Source organism: Anoplopoma fimbria, chromosome 18, assembly GCF_027596085.1.
Source record: "Anoplopoma fimbria isolate UVic2021 breed Golden Eagle Sablefish chromosome 18, Afim_UVic_2022, whole genome shotgun sequence".
NCBI lineage: Eukaryota > Metazoa > Chordata > Actinopteri > Perciformes > Anoplopomatidae > Anoplopoma > Anoplopoma fimbria.
This window is the reverse complement of record NC_072466.1, coordinates 21594673-21612172: the sequence shown is the minus strand read 5'-3', so window position 1 is coordinate 21612172 and position 17500 is coordinate 21594673. Positions and strand designations below refer to the sequence as shown.

Here is a 17500-nt window from a genome sequence, read left to right as displayed (position 1 = left end):
ATTATAAAAAGTATATATAATTGTAAAAAATATCTAAAAACTAATGTAGTTTCATAAGTTATTAAGTCAGTTAATTTGAAAATAAAGAATTTAAAAGAAAGAGTAGTCGGGGGTTGTTTAATGTTAATTCATTTTATCTGATAAATAGTATCAATGTTTAAAAAAGGCCCCGGCAGGGCATGTTGAGTTGTTGTAAAGTCATGGATGTTGGACTTGATTTTTTGAATGTAATAGATTGTTATATGGAAATGTTTTGTCTCACTTATCAACCTTTTTGTTGCAGAAAAAATGGCAACATTTCCTTCTCCATTAGGACAGTTTTTTGGACTTCTAAAACAAATGAGAGGCTGTTACATGGTACTAAAAAAGTTAGTATGGTCACTTTTTCTAATTAAAGGCAGTTTGCTCAAAAGCTTTACAAATCCAACAACGTAAGCCTTAAATTTTCAATATATTCGAAAGTAAGGTTTTCGGACAGCAGAACCGGCCCTATGTATGATTTCACTTTTCCCCTGTGTGATACACTGTATACCGCACTGCAGTTAAGTTTTTGTATTGTAAAAAAGGAAAACAAAACCTTTGCTTGACATCCTCGTTTTGCACACTTTTGTCTATTGCAAGTAATGTAACATTCCCCAAATATTGGTTGTAACGTACACTGTATTTGTGAACAACTTCAGTTGAATCTTTATGTTTTATTGTCTTTCGGTAAAATGACACTGTAAACGTTTAGCATGGATAAAAGGAGATTTTTTTAGTTTGTGGTGTTTTGCGAGTGACCGATGTCTTCTCATTTGATATGCTGGTTTTACATTTGTATTCAAGACATTTAAGACGGTCATCAAGTGTCCTGACCACTATTTGTTCCCGGTTGCTATGGAAACCGTGTCCGATAACTCAGTGTGTATTCAGGCCATTTTTCACATGCAATGATCTGATGGGGATCACCCAAAAATGACAAATCCCCTTTGTTAAATGTCCAAAAGTTTAATTTAATTGTAGACTTAAAGACAAGTGTCTGGGTGCATCCTGTCTGTGTTGTGTTGACCTGTGACTCTCCAGGTCCTGATCTGGGAACACCATTAATTCTGTATAACACTGAGAACATAGAGAACTATAAACTGACTCACCTGTAAACATTGTCTCTAATAATGCTGTGCTACCACTGACACATGTGGTTGAATGTTGTTGCCTTTACTGTATAACAGACGGTTCATGGAACTTTTATCGGTCTGTGAATCTTTCACAATTGAATGATAAATAAAGTGATGAACACTAAATGTTGGTGTGTGATTCAGAAAAGGTTCATTCATACAATATTTGTAGTACTTTTAGTAATAATTTGGCATGATCCCAAACATTGAGAGAGGCAAAGAATGTTCATAACAGAATAATGATTACATTAATATATGAGGTTGATTGTAAGTCGCTTTGGATAAAAGCGTCTGCTAAATGACTGTAATGTAATGTAATGTAATGAGGTGAGAGGAAGAAGTACTAGGGGAGAAAAAACCTTAAATCATTAAGGTTTCTTTCATTGGCGTTTTCTCTCTTTCCTTTTAACATATTTTAATGCGTAATTTATTTTTAAAAAGCAACAAAAAAACAGTTTCTCTGCTGTTCCATGCTGACCTCGTGTCTCAGAGGAAAAGATTTTTCATTATTCTGCCTCTTTATGAGCTATAATTACATTACATTACAGTCATTTAGCAGACGCTTTTATCCAAAGCGACTTACAGTCAGTAGTATATTACATATCATTCATCCATTCACACACTGATGACAGGCTACCATCAAGGTGCCACCATCAGACTCTAACTAACATTCATCATCCAGTCCACACCGATGGCAAGCCTTCAGGAGCAACTTGGGGTTAAGTGTCTTGCCCAAGGACACATCGACTGCCGAAGCCGGGTATCGAACCACCGACCCTCTGATTGGAGAACTACCTTGCTCTCCACTACGCCACAGCCGCCCATGTTTCCTGAACATGATGTCCATGTTCAGGAAATGTCCAAAACAAGTCAAAAATGTGTTGGAACTACATGTCAAAACCTGGGTTTACAGGCTGACCATGAGGCCAAATAAACAACTCTTTCACATTAGGTGAGGAGGGTGTTGGGAGGGGTTACTGCACATAGGGAGGAGGGGGGGAGGAGGTTGGGTCGATGCCCCCACCTCCATTTGCGTGCGCGTCCATTCGCTGCGTGCATGCGTAAAGGCCGTGCGTAATGTGGGGATGTGGTCCGCCATGCAGAGCAGAAGGTCTTGTGAAGGGGTTGGGGGAGGAGGACAGAGAGCTGAGCAACAGGCTGATTAAGAGCCACTTCCTTCCTCCGCCGGAGCACTAAACATGGAGTCGGAGGGCTATAAATGCGAGAGGGACGTTTTCTCCAACAAACAAGCCTATGGACTGACCAGGGCTTAACCGCAGGACACCTGGGGTCAACCATGAGGGACGAGACGGGACTGTGTGTCTTCTTGTTGGCTTTGCTGGTGGGGAGAGCCGGCGGGATGGAGCCCAGCACCGGGTACTGCGTCGGTACCCGGTGCTTCACGGTGCACCACCACGCCAGCGACTTCACAGCCGCCCAGCAGCAGTGCGGAGGACGGGACGGACACCTGATGACGCTGCGCTCCTCCGGGGCCCACGACATCCTCTCCCTCTTGGTGGGGAACTTCACAGGGAGGTTCTGGATCGGTTTGCATCTGGAGACCGGCTGTCCGGACCCTGATGTTGAGCTGAAGGGGTACCAGTGGGTGACAGACGACACCCAGAGCGACCTCTCCAACTGGGGGACCGGGTTTGATGGCAGCTGCTCGTCTGGTCGCTGCGTCTCGGTTTCCCAACAGGACCAGTTCCAGTGGATCCAGAACCAGTGCGGTGGAGACTCGGATGGGTTCCTCTGCGAGTACAGCTTCAGGGACCCGTGTAAAGGGCTTGGAGTCGGGGAGGGTGAGTCCGTCATCTACACGACCCCCATGGGCTTCACCGGGGAGGATCTGCTGTCCCTGCCTCCCGGGAGCACCGCGGTCCGGGTCCCGACAGAGTCCAAATACGTGTGCTTCACGGAGCGGTGGCTGGAGGCCCCCTGGAGCTGCGAGATAGACCAGGGCGGCTGCGAGTACAGGTGTGCGGTGACCCCCAAACAACACCTGTACACCTGCTACTGCCCGACGGGACGCACCGTCAACGCGGCCAACAGGGTCACCTGCGAGGAGGCGGACGAGCACGAGCCGTGCGCGGCCCTGAGATGCGCGCACGTCTGCTACAGGGATGGAGATGGAGGTGATGGAGCCTACGCGTGCATGTGCCTGGAGGGCTTTAAGCTGGCGGGAGACGGCAGGTCGTGCGTGGAGGTCGACCACTGCGGGGACGCGCGTCAGTGTCCAGGTGAGCACTACCTGTGCGTGAACAGCGTGGGCGCGTTCCAGTGCGTGTGCGACCGCGGGTACGAGCCCCGCAGCGACCTGTGCGTCGACGTGGACGAGTGCGTGTCTGCTCCCTGCGAACACGTCTGCTCCAACACCCCCGGCAGCTACCAGTGCTCCTGCTATGATGGGTACCAGCAGGACCAGTCCGCACCGCACAGGTGTCGGCTCCACTGCGGGGACGAGGAGTGCGTGGCCGAGTGCGACCCCAACATCCCGTCCCAGTGCTACTGCCCCGACGGGTACGTGTCGGAGGAGAGGGAGGACCACACGGTCTGCATAGACATCAACGAGTGTGTGGCGTTTTATTGCGATCAGGACTGCAGGAACACGTTCGGCAGCTACGTGTGTGCGTGTTCTGCGGGGTACACGTTGATGGGAGAGTACAGGTGCGTTAAGGATGAGGATGGAGATGGAGAGGAGGGGTCCGGAGAGGCCACGACGACCAGGAGCAGTCCGGGTCCGGGTCCGGGTCCGACCAGGAGGCCCTCGTCCGTGTCTGCGGGGGGTCTCGCTGGGATCATAGTGTGCACGGTGTTTCTGACTCTGCTGGTGGTGTTTCTGGCGCATCGCGTCCTCAGCAGCAGGCAGGAGATGGAGATGGAGATGGGAGAGGAGGAGGAGGAGGAGGAGGAGGTGGTGGTGCGTTCAAAGCCGCGGAGGATGAAGCGCACTGTCTACAACGCGTGGGGAGTGATGCTTAAAGTTTTTAGTTTTTTGTGAATATACAGTTGAAGCCTGGAAACCAACAGAAACAATGAGATGACTCAGTAAAACCAGTATGGAGACAAGAGTGATGCCACAACAGAAATATAACAAAAGATATTTGGACTGTTTTTTCTGTGCCATTCAACTCGATTCAATAAAATGTGCCAAATAGCTTTGTTTTGTTATTTTTAAAGTTGTGCATTTTCTAATTATAAATAAAGTGTGAATGGCTGCAGCTCTCTCAGCCAGTCTGGCCGACTGCCCCACCTTGTGGAGAAAGTGGAGAACTACAGGACAACCATAGCTAGATAGATATTTTTTTATTTTCGTGTCATGCACAACAACGTGTCCAGCCCTCATGGGTTTACAAGACACCAACAACACAGCTGCAGTTGGTCCACATGTCATCAGGTCACATTTGATTACAAAACAACCGGTAGCTTCACCGCTCCAGTCTTAAACAGAACATTCTGCCTTCTCTCCTCCGGCCTGGCAAATAAAACCTGCTACAAAGAAGGTTCCTTTCCTAAAACACAACTCGAGTTTTTCATAGTCATCCAGCCAAAAGAAATCAACATAAATGGAAGTCCTTTTACTGAAGAGGACATCCCTTATGACCTCGTAGACAGGACAGTAAAACAAAAAGTGCACCTCATTTTCAATTTCACCGAGCTCACACAACAAACAGATTCTGTCCTCTGGAGTGGATGAAACCTACCGGTCTCTAGGGCTAATGCTAATGTTCCTGAGCGTAACTGTGCACATAGGGATCTTTGTCTTTTGTTTAAGTTGTACTTAACATAAAGTTCTGCATTATAGTTATTCTTTATGAGACAATAAGTTCGTAACTTTGGTTTACACCATATGTCAACTGACCATTTTTCTTTATGCATAAAGATATTGGTCCTAATATCCTGAATATTACAAAGTAACCTGTTCTGAAAAATGAAAGACAGGTCCGTCATATTAAACAGAGATTTCAAACCCTTAGCCCATGGATGGCCATGCAAAATGTCCCAATGAAATATATTTTTTGTAAGTTTCTGATCAGACATATTCACAAGTCTATTTCAAAGTCGAAGCATTTGACATTTATTTCGGATGTTTGGTGATTCCCAACCCACATCCCCAGTAATGGCCAAAACTGATGTTGATTTTTGAACTCCCAAGAATGATCTAATCGCTCTGTGGTGCACAGTGTTGCAACTTGTGTGCTCACCAAAACCCCAAACACCAGAAACATAGTCAGACACAGGACATACACATGAGTTATGTAGTTGTGTATATGTATGAAATCCTAAATTACCACAATGTTTAACCATATGTATACGTGCACACAGCTCCCTGCTATAAGGAGCCCCATTAATGTCATCAACACACACCCCTCATCAAACACACCTAAGCCTAGATAACATGTTAAGTTGATATACGTTAATGTATTGGAGAGTAACTTATAAAATACCACACCTTCCCTGGAAAAAGTGAAAAAAAAATAGATTATTTATAAGGAATAGATCAAAATGTTGTTTTTGTTGTGGCTGTAGCAGTAGTAATGGCAGTTATACAAGTAATATAGCACTACTAGTAACAGTAAAAGGGGTTAAACTAGCAACAGCATTGTACCAGAAATTGTAGTACTATAGAGGTAATTACAGCAAATGTAGTAGTAGTAATGTACTACTATTACTAATTCTACTGGTACTAGTATCCTACCCGGTTGTGGCATGGTACCAAGTACATTTACTAAAGTACAGTCCTAAAGTACAGTTTTGAGATACGTGTACTTGCAGCAGCAGTAGCAGTAGTAGAAGTAGTAGTACTAGTAGAAGACGAAATAACAGTAGTGGAAGCAGCGGTAGCAGTCAGTGGTGGAATGTAACTAAGTACATTTCCATTTGAGTTTTTTCTTTTCATACCACTTTGTACTTCTGCTCAACTACATCTTAGAGGAAAATCTACCTCAATAAAACTCTAGTTACAGATTTTTTGTGATAAATGAAACTCTCGAACAGTTTCTACAAGTAGGCTACAGCTGAAACGATTAGTTGATTAATAGTAGTATTAGTACAGGGGTGTCCAAACTTTTTTCACTGAGGGCCACATATAGAAAAATATAGGAAAGGCTGGGCCACTCACTAGAGGTGAGGTATATCGCCTCACTTCTAGTGTCAAAATCAATCAAATGTAGGTAAATTATGCTTGATATTTGAATATGCTTAAAGAAAAAAACATCCTACATCACAACTTTCCATTAATGGATTTTCATTTATTTTGTTATAAAAATGGTTGGCAGCTCATTCTCAAAACAGCAGCCTGAGATTGCTTCTTACTCAGGATGGTGATCCTTCACAGCCCTGGAGAGGGGGCGGGGCTTATCTCCATGAAACCTCTGTCAACAAATCCATTTATTTCACCATCAACCATGCCATAAATAAATACTAATTCTGCTTTATACTTGTTGTGGCAGTCCCAGATATCCTGGGAAACTAAACGCCGTCTTGTCTGAGTTCATAACATCATCTGTGGATTTATTCGAGCCGTATGAACCGAAAATAAACAATTTTACTGTGATTTAATTGCAATAAATGTACAAAAAGGGACGCTGAAATAACAACATAATGATGGTGGTTTGTAAAAAGTCAGAATTCATGTTTTGTTAGTTCTCTCTGCAGGAGGAGAAGGACATCACTTTTAAAATGCCTGTTTTGTGAACGGAGCTCGGATCGATGACAGAGTGACAGGAGGAGAAGCTCAACGCTGATTGGCTGATTGATGACAGATGACAGAGATGACAGAGTGACAGGAGGAGAAGCTCAACGCTGATTGGCTGATTGATGACAGAGTGACAGGAGGAGAAGCTCAACGCTGATTGGCTGATTGATGACAGAGTGACAGGAGGAGAAGCTCAACGCTGATTGGCTGATTGATGACAGAGTGACAGGAGGAGAAGCTCAACGCTGATTGGCTGATCGATGACAGAGTGACAGGAGGAGAAGCTCAACGCTGATTGGCTGATCGATGACAGAGTGACAGGAGGAGAAGCTCAACGCTGATTGGCTGATTGACCAATTAAAAATGTACCGCGGGCCGTAGTTTGGACACCCCTGTATTAGTAGTAGTAGGCTAGTAGTATTTAGTATTAGTAGTAGTAGGCTAGTAGTATTAGTAGTAGTAGGCTGGTATTGTAGTATTAGTAGTAGTAGGCTAGTAGTAGTATTAGTAGTAGTAGGCTAGTAGTAGCATTAGTAGTGGTGAAAATTTAGTTTGAAAAAGTTTAAAGATGTTAGCTACATATTTCCAAAGACGAAGCATCATTTAATATTGGGGATCTGTTGCAACAACTGGAGCAATACAATGAGGAAAGCTGTCTTTGAAAGAGGAAGAAGTTATTTTGGGAAATTGCGACATTTTCTCTGGTGTGGCACCTCACTGTCACCCTGACAGTTAATCTACGGCAGGGGTCTCAAACTCAATTTGGCTTGGGGCCACTGCTGGTATTGTCGTCTCATAGGAGGGCCACTTCAACGTTCAAGCACTACAAGAAAGCGCAATATTTTTGAAAATTTACTTTTTTATTTCCATGTTTTTAATAACTTATTGAAACATTGCACTGAACCAACACATACAATCCCTGAATACATTTGTGCTTTATTCTATTTCTTGCCAGAGACCTGGCAGCGCTTCTGCTCACACAGCTGAGCAACATTTGCCCTGATCAAGGTTACAGTAGAAACTCTGAGTACAGCTTCAACATGGGCATCACTAAGTACTTGCATTTATTAAAGTTCATAGTCAAGAAAAGTTTTTCACACAGATACGTGCTTCCAAAAAGGCACATTACCCGACTGAACATTTTTGACAGCTCAGGGAAGGATGGAAGTAATTCTCTCATGAATTGTCCAGTCATGTCTGCTTTTCCCTGTGCCTCTCTGAATTTAGCTTTTAGATCACTGTTGCACTGCAAGTCAATAAGTTCCATTTGCAACATACTTGGGACACTCTCCACATCAGCTGAGAAGGGGTCAGCAAACAGCTGGAAAGGGTCACAGCGTGCCTTGAAGTCAGCAAAACGCTGATCAAACTCCTGCAGAAGGTTTTCACTAGCACAGGCATATTCACCCCCACTGAAGGCTGTGCCCTCCTCCACCAGAGACCTGCATGTTGTGAAATGGCTGAGATATTTTACAGAAAGCTGAGTTTTCCACAATTTCAGTTTAGCGGAGAAGGCTTTCACATTTTCATAAGCTGCAGTGATAAGCTGACCAGGGCCCTGGAGCTTCAGGTTAAGGATGTTCAGCTCCTGTGTTAAGTCCACTAGGAATGCAAGGTCCATAACCCACCCTGGATCATCAGGTTCAGGAGTACTACCCGGAGCCTTCCTCGTAGCACTTATTGCACTCGTATTAGTTGTTGCACTTACTGTATTCGTATCAGTTCGCTGCACTTATTGAATTTGTATTTGTTTACTGCACTTATCCTATTCGTAGTAGTTTGTAGCACTTATTATATTCGTATTAGTCTGTTGCAATTATTGTTTTCGTAGTAATTTGCCTCTGCACTATACTTTTGCTCTGGTTTATGCTTTAAGATGCTTGTTTAAGAAAGGAGATGCACTTATGACTTCTGGTGACTAGTAGTTCTCTTGAATACCTATGTTGAATACACTTCCTGTAAGTCGCTTTGGATAAAAGCGTCTGCTAAATGACTGTAATGTAATGTAATGTAATGTAATGTAATGTAACATCCATTCTGTCATCTTCCATGAATTTCTTCACTTCTGCTCTTAAGTCAAAACATCTCTTCAGGACACTACTAAATGATGTACTTTTACTAAAGTAAAGTACATCACCATATGTTGTAAAAAGGCCCTGAACTGGACCTGATGTAACTGATACATCTCAGGACAGCATCACTTTGATTTATTTAGTCAGAGAGAGACATATATACGTATAATGTCCCGCTGGGCAGCAACTTAAAAAAACTTTTTTTTTGGAGGTGTTGTGAACGCAGCGCTGTGACGAATGTCCGCGTTTGCCTCATAGCAACGAGGCAGGGAAGAGAACTCTCCATGGCAACGCTGCTGTAACTCTCCATGGCAACGCTGCTGTCACTGTCACTCATTGAGAAATGTTTCTCTGCTTGCATCAAGCCCGGTCGATGTCCCGCCCCCTAGAGCCATATACCCCACCGTGATTGGTTGGTTCGTTCAGAGTTTGAGACCCCTGGTCTACGGCTCAGAGCAGACATGTGTTGGAGGGCAGGTCTGCTGGAGGAGGAACAAACACCCACACAGGTAAGGTTTAAAGCTGTAAAACACGGATTATAAATAAGACTTATGGCCAGAAAGGTTTGTGACGGACTGGCTTGAGAGTTGGTTAAACATTTGGTTTGTTTGAACATGTCTCTGTTTGTTTTCGACTAATCCAAAAAAAAGCCTACATTGCGCAATAAACCTGTCAATCTGCCCTTTCAACATTAATGAAAACATCTTTTTTATTTTAAAACGTTTAGATGAAGCTGCTCACACTGTTAATATCCTGTATTGATAGTTATAATATAGTTATAATAAGTTATTTACTTAAATAGGGAACTGATTTCGCAGTGCAGGCCACACCCCCTATTCATTTGACTATTATTATAAGTATTATTATGTTTAGTATTATTATTAACCTGTACACACAGTTCATGCTTACACTGCCTACTCACATAATGGGGACAAGGTGTCATTATTATCTACCCAAGATCTTCCTTGTTGCCAGTGTTTTGGTACTTTTTGTAAAAAGGAAAAAAAAAAAACGTTTAATGAAATCTTAAGTAAAGAGGTAAAAAATGAAACACCAAAGTATGGTTTACATTTTGTACTACCTTGTCATTTGCAAGTGCCTTCATCATTTCAAGTGTTGATTGTAGAAAGAAATGTTATGTCTGGCGGCTGTGGCGTAGTGGAGAGCAAGGTAGTTCTCCATTCAGAGGGTCGGTGGTTCGATACCCGGCTTCGGCAGTCGATGTGTCCTTGGGCAAGACACTTAACCCCAAGTTGCTCCTGAAGGCCATCGGTGTGGACTGGATGTTGAATGTTAGTTAGAGTCTGATGGTGGCACCTTGATGGTAGCCTGTCATCAGTGTGTGAATGGGTGAATGATGTGTAATATACTACTGACTGTAAGTCGCTTTGGATAAAAGCGTCTGCTAAATGACTGTAATGTAATGTAATGTAATGTGTATCAAATGTTGTACCAGACCGTTGTTCCAACCCTCACCTATGGGGTGAGCTTTGGGTAGTGACTGAAAGAATGAGATTCTCCCCAGACTTTTTGGAAAGCTTGTCCAAAGCCTTGTGGTTAACTGAATTCCATGTGTTAAATCAATGGATTAACCTGCTAATACATAGAATGAAAACTTATTTATATTATTTAATGTCCATTTATGTCAATTGTTTAGGTTGAATGTGACAAGAAAGTGAAGTGAACCTTAAACTGTCTTAGAAATCCAAAGCTTAAAACATTTTAGCGACACAAACTAAAATGTAACAGTATCTAGTATGGCAGGTGGGAGCAGCCGCAGCGGTAATAATCATTACAATATGATAGTTATTAGCTCAAGGCAAACATGCCAGCTATTCGAATAGAGCTTTGTTATTAAAGCTCATATCAGGCATGAACGGTGGTGTACTGAGCAGTGTGACGCTGAAGCTGCAACAGCAAACAATCTGTTTTTCTATTTACCTCACTAAATGCTCAAATAACCACCTGTCCTCACTTACATTTGCACTGCTGAGCCAATACAACAACATGCCAGTCTTCATTTTTGGCTTTCTCTTTGGACATCTCATTAGGGCGAGGACATTATGTGGACACTGGCTCTTCAGTTGGTTGTCATCGGATTACACCTACAGGTATGTGTATAACATTTACATTGCTGTTTGATCGTCTAAAAAAATCTAAACACAATCTAATTAAGATTCCTGCCTGACAATAAAGAAAGAAAAAGTTTGATATTTTGGGCAATATGCTTATTCAAATTCAAAATTTGCTCATTCACTTTCATTCTGGGTTCAGACGAGAGGATTGATACCACTCTCATATTTGCTTCATAAATATGAAGCTACCACTGGGAACAAACTGTGAGAAACAGCTGTTTTTGACAGACAAAAGTCAATTCTGCCAACCAGCCCTTCTAAAGCTCACTTAATGTGACTACATGTTCTGTATGGATTTAGAAAAAACACTTAATCAACGCCTATTTCAGATTTTATGCTAAGCTAAGCTAAGCGGCTGCTGGTTCCAGCTCCATATTTACCGTACAGATGAGACAATGGTATCAATCCTCTCCTATTCATCTAAATTCCCTCAAATTATTCCTTTAATTTATAACGTTATAGTATTTTTAAATGTTTACATAAATAATGCAACCTTCCTACCTGCAGTTACCCACATGCTACCCATCATGCACTTTGTATGGTCTCTTGGCTGACTGCGCCTCAAGGCAGCACCACTGGGTTCCTGCCCTGCCTTCCAACATCACCCACCTCTACCTGGAGATGAACTTCATCAGTGAGATCAACAGCAGCTCGCTCAGAAGCTATGACCAGCTGCAAGAATTAGATCTCGGAAATCAGAACATGCAGCTCATCATAAAGAACAACGCTTTCCTCAGGCAGAGAAGACTGACAAAGTTGGTCTTAGGCTCCAATAAAGGCCTTCAGATGGAGTCGAGGGCTTTCGCAGGACTGTTCAATTTACAACACCTCTTTCTGGATTATTGCGATTTGTCAGACTCCATATTAGCAGACAGCTATATGGAGCCGCTTTTGTCCTTGGAAACGCTCGACCTCTTCGGCAATAAAATAGTGAGTGTTCGACCGGGACCATTCTTTTCGAGACTTACAAAGTTCACACAGCTAAACCTCAAATTGAATCAGATTGAAAGATTGTGCGAAGATGATCTTGTTGGTTTCCGGGGCAAATACTTCAAACTCCTGAACTTGCATTCCAATAAATTCTATATCGGCTATGGTGAAGGCTTTGACTGGGAAAGATGCGGGAACCCTTTCAGAGGGATGGCTTTTAAAACACTCGACTTATCCACCAATGGGTTCAGTGTGAAGACAGCAAGACCGTTTTTCAAAGCTATAGCGGGTACTCCGATTGCTCATCTTATATTAACTGGACCCATGGGCAAAGGCTTCTCATATGACAACCTTCTCGATCCAGATGAAAGCACATTCGAAGGCCTCCAGTACAGTTCAGTTACCACTTTGGATCTGTCTAAAAGTCATATATTTGCTTTGCAGAAGGCTTTTCTGAGTCCTCTAAAGAATGCGTTCAAAATTGACATATCTATGAACAAAATCAACCGGATTAACAGAAATGCCTTCAACGGTCTTCAAGGACATTTACGAATTCTAAACCTCTCATCCAACCTCCTGGGGGAAATATACTCTCACACATTTGCCAATCTGACGGAGCTTTGGGTGTTGGATTTATCTTACAATCACATAGCTGTATTGGGACACAAAGCATTCAGCGGTCTTCCAAATTTACAACATCTATATCTGACGGGAAATTCACTGCGAGCCCTGGGTTATCCGGCGCCATTGCCAAGCTTAGATTTTCTTCTTTTGAACGACAATAAATTAAAATCTCTATGGAACATTGAATTTGGCAAGAACAGTATTCACCTGGATGTTGCAGACAACAGATTAACGAACTTGGAGGACGTTTATGTTATTTTAACTCATTTCAATCGCCTCGTGAATTTCTTCTATGGCAGCAACTTCATAAAGTGGTGCCCACTGAGTCCGAAGGTCGAAGTACCTCAAAATAATAGTTTGAAGGTGCTGGATCTTCACGACAGTTCACTGCAAACCATTTGGGCGCAGGGGAGGTGCCTCTACCTGTTTGATCATCTAGAGAATCTGGTCGGTCTCAATTTAAGCCACAACTCACTTGCGACTCTCCCAGAAGGGATTTTCCACGGCCTAAGCTCGATCATAGAGATCGACCTCGCGTTTAATTCCTTAACCTATCTGCAGCCAGACGTCTTTCCGATCGGCCTGAAGAGACTCGACCTCTCAAACAACTTTTTAGCCTCCCCGGACCCGGCGACTTTTCGGTCCCTGAGCGTACTCAGCCTGGCTACAAATCGGTTCCACTGCGATTGCAGTCTGGAGAGTTTTGCAAAGTGGCTGATCGCGACGGACGTAACCTTCCTGAGCCCAATTGAGGAGTACAAATGTGAGCTTCCAGCCGCTCTCCAGAATCTTCCCCTGCTGGACTTCTCCGCGACTGTCAAACCCTGTGAGGAAGACGACGAAATGGCCGTCCGTGATCTTAAGTTTGCTCTCTTCGTCTCGTCTGCTCTCCTCATACTCGGCGTCATCCTCAGCGGAATCCTCTACGCCCGTCTCCGAGGACGCATATTCATCATCTACAAAAAGGTTGTGGGTAGGGTTCTTGAGGGCCCGAAGCCAACAACTCCCGTGGACGAGGTGCAGCACGATGCGTTCCTCTGCTTTAGCGACAACGACTACGGCTGGGTGGAGGCCGCGCTGCTGAAGAAGCTGGATAGCCAGTTTTCCGAGGAGAACATATTCCGCTGCTGTTTCGAGGCCAGAGACTTCCTGCCAGGTGAGGATCACCTCTCCAACATCAGAGATGCCATCTGGGGCAGCAGGAAGACCGTATGTGTTGTCTCAAAAGAGTTCCTGAAAGGTACAGTTTTCAGTAGTCTGCTTAACATCTTGAGATACATTAACTTCCTTTTTTGCTGTGAGTTAGATAAGAAGATCCATATTGTTCTGCCATGTTTGTTTTTGCTTAACTTAACACCCAATGCAAATCGTGTTTTTGCTGTCCTCCAGTGGTTTAACTTTTCACTTGGCTGCTGACCTTTTACTGACTACTCATGATGCTTGTGACATTGCTAGGCAGACAGCAGAGACTTGAGGAAGTCACTTCCTCCCTGGCAAGAACTAGTCTGGCACCCAACTGCCTGTTAAACCACAACTTTTTGCTTTAGCACTTCAGTTATACTGTAGATACAATGTTATGATATAGTGTGATAATTAGTGAGCTTTAGAGGTGCTTTTTTAACCGTTAGACAGAGCCAGGCTAGCAGTTTTCCCCTGTTTCCAGTCTCTATGCTAAGCTAAGCTTAACGTCCGCTGGTGGTACCTTCGTATTTGACCAACAGATATGAGAGTGGCATTGTTCTTGTCATCTAGCATTACCAAGAAATTAAATGAGCGCTTTACCTAAAATATTTAACTGTTTTCTTCAGGCAGGAGACTCACTGCTGTCCTTAGTTTCCAAAAACTAGCACGTTAGCTAGCTGCATTCACACCAAACCAGGCGATGCGTCGACACTACCCCTCCATTTTATTATTTCACACGTTAATACTCCATTATTACTCCTTTCGTCCCTGACAAAAGACAGAGGTTGAAGAAACTAACTGGGTGGCGTCTCTTTCTAGATGGTTGGTGCCTGGAGGCGTTCACTTTGGCCCAGGGCCGGATGCTGGAGGAGCTGACAAACGTTCTGATAATGTTGGTGGTAGGAAAGGTGTGTATAAGGCTGCTTAGTTGCTGTCTTTACACAGGCAGTAACATACAAGATGCCATGTGATCCACTGTCACAAAAGTATTGATAATGGGTGACTTAAAGAATGTTCAAATGTTAAATTAACATTGGTAAAGAAAGGGCAGATAACTGGTGCTGTGCAATTGTTTACCTAAATGAAGAATGTGAAAGATTTTAACCCCTCACTAATTACTCCATTCTTATACAATACAACTGAAGGTGGCCCACTACCAGCTGATGAAGTGCAAGGCAGTCAGAGCTTTTGTCCAGAGAAGGGAGTATCTCACCTGGCCGGAGGACCCTCAGGACCTGGAGTGGTTTTATGAGAGCCTCGTCTCACAGATACTCAAAGACACCAAGGTGAAAAAGTTGGCGGAGGATAAACCTGAGCCTGCACAGCCCGACATCCGACCTCACCATGAGGACGGTATCCCGCTGGAGGACATCAGAGGGAACGCCATGTGAACTCTTGACTGTGTTGAAGAAAAGATACATAAACCAAGATAACCTGTTGATACAGCACCAACATCCAGCCCGCCGACGTGTGATACAGTACTGCTGGGCAGGATGAGGACCATGATGTTTCCTAAAAAGCGGAGCGGTTAATACCAAAGCTTCAGAGGAAGTTAAGGCAAAGACTGAGATGTTCAGAACCTGTTCGGTCCTGAACAGTTTTGCCTTTTTATTTCCACGTATTTAGGTGATCTGTGGCAAGATATTAAATCAATTTCTAATTCCTTTTTTTATGTTTTTTCTATATACATGTTATTATTGTCCACATTTACATCACTCCATGACAATGACAAGAAATGATTAAGTAATTATGGTGTTGGAATGACTTGTATATTAAATGACTGAAATGTTTCCGATTAATGAAGTGTCATAATAATAAAAGGAATAAAGGAATATAATAATAAGAGTAAGCATCTGCTAGTCAGCTGCTCTTGCAAATATTTTTCTGTTTTATTTGTAATAGGCAATATTGCAATGTACAAGCGCGCTTCAACTTCTCTTACAGATTTTCTTTATGTATGTAAATATGCTTATGCACAGAAAAAAACACATATAAAGCCTCAGTATTTTGTGGAGCGTTTTTTTTGTGGAGGGTTTTCCTTTTCCAGGAAAACCCTCATTCTTTCATGATAAAAACTTAACTATGTACATTAGAACCAAGGGAGCTTGCATTTCTTCTATTCCCATCAAGAAGAGGAAAAGAGCATGAAATGTTATTGGAGTCATACAAAGTCTGCTCACATTGGGTTTATAAATTCTGTCCAATTATCGAAAATTTGATCTAATTTGTCCATTTTGAATTCTGTAAAAACAACAAAAATTGCTTTGTACCAGCATTCCAATGTAGGAGGTCTGTTCTCACTTATATCAAATGTTGTGTTCCCCCAAACAGCCTGCAGGATGAAGCAAATCCCCAGAGAACGTCTGTTATTTAATCACTGCAGGTGTCTGACGACAGCTCAGGCAGACCTGAACGTAGCTGTGTTGAAAAAGTTATTGGCCAGTTTGGCTTGTCGACAGGTTAAGAGCTGCTGTTGATCTTATGATCCCTAAAGTGCATTAAAGTGTTTCTTTAGTGTTTAACATTGTATGTAAGTGTTTCTTTTACTACTTTAAAGTGGAAAGCCTTTAGATTTCAGCCTTGGTCGATTTAGAATTTCTATTTGAGTGAAAACAAAGGAAATGTGAGTTTAGCAGTCTTGACACTGCTAAATCATACTAACACACTATTTTTCTTTATTGTGTGCAAAGTGTATAAAAATGGAGAAAAGCTGTAATACAGAATTCCCGAACACGTATATTTTACACAGAGCGTGATGACGTCACATCAGAACGCACCGTATGACACTCAATAGAACAATAAGTCTATTAACATTATTAACATTATTATCACTATTAACATTATTAACACTATTAACATTAACATTATTAACACTATTAACATTATTAACATTATTAACATTATTAACTTTATTAACATTTGTTGAGCATTATGGCATGGGTGCGCAATATTATACTTATATAATATTGCATATTTATTTTCTCTTAAAGAGGCGAAAACAGGCGACTATACAACTATTACACTATTAACTATTAACACTATTAACATTATTATTACACTATTAACATTATTAACAATATTAACATTATTAACATTATTATTCATTATTAACATTATTAACATTTATTAACATTATTACATTTTTTAACATTATTAACACTATTAACATTATTAACATTATTAACAATATTAACATTATTATCACTATTAACATTAACATTATTAACACTATTAACATTATTAACACTATTAACATTATTAACATTATTAAACTTTATTAATACTATTTATTAACATTATTAACATTATTAACACTATTAACATTATTAACATTATTAACACTATTAACATTATTAAATATTAACATTATTATCACTATTAACATTATTAACATTATTAACATTATTAACTTTATTAACATTATTAACAATATTAACATTATTAACATTATTAACACTATTAACATTATTAACAATATTAACATTATTTATTAACATTATTAACTGTTATTAACATACATTATATAATATAATATTGCATATTTATTTTATTTATTTTCTCTTAAAGAGGTGAAAACAGGCGACTATACAACTCGGGCGTCTTTTCCCGAACACGTATATTTTACGCAGAGCGTGATGACGTCACATCAGAACGCACCGTATTACACCCAATAGAACAATAAGTCTGGTACCGTAATACAGGGAG

At 41.8% G+C, this 17500-nt stretch overlaps 3 protein-coding genes across 4 annotated transcripts in view; all 3 read left to right on the top strand.

Annotated features, from left to right (window-relative positions):
* Positions 1-1274, top strand: part of LOC129107235 (thrombomodulin-like) — a 3074-nt gene extending 1800 nt beyond the window's left edge. Inside the window, exon 1 of the mRNA XM_054618667.1 lies at positions 1-1274. This exon is cut by the window's left edge and continues 1800 nt beyond it. The gene's annotated coding sequence lies outside the window, so the exon portion shown is untranslated.
* A 975-nt stretch (positions 1275-2249) lies between these two features.
* Positions 2250-4301, top strand: thbd (thrombomodulin). Its single transcript, XM_054618238.1, has one exon. The coding sequence runs from the start codon at positions 2374-2376 to the stop codon at positions 4153-4155; it is 1782 nt and encodes a 593-aa protein (XP_054474213.1). The 5' UTR covers positions 2250-2373; the 3' UTR covers positions 4156-4301.
* A 5076-nt stretch (positions 4302-9377) lies between these two features.
* Positions 9378-16260, top strand: LOC129106948 (toll-like receptor 5). 2 transcript variants are annotated; one of them, XM_054618237.1, is made up of 5 exons: positions 9378-9433; positions 10976-11035; positions 11567-13769; positions 14615-14703; positions 14941-16260. In XM_054618237.1, exons 1-5 carry the CDS (start codon positions 9386-9388, stop codon positions 15184-15186), a joined length of 2646 nt encoding a protein of 881 aa, XP_054474212.1. In that variant the 5' UTR covers positions 9378-9385; the 3' UTR covers positions 15187-16260. The 2 variants fall into 2 exon arrangements, with proteins under 2 accessions (XP_054474212.1, XP_054474211.1); XM_054618236.1 differs by having other exon boundaries at positions 11567-13853.
* Positions 16261-17500: the final 1240 nt, after the last annotated feature.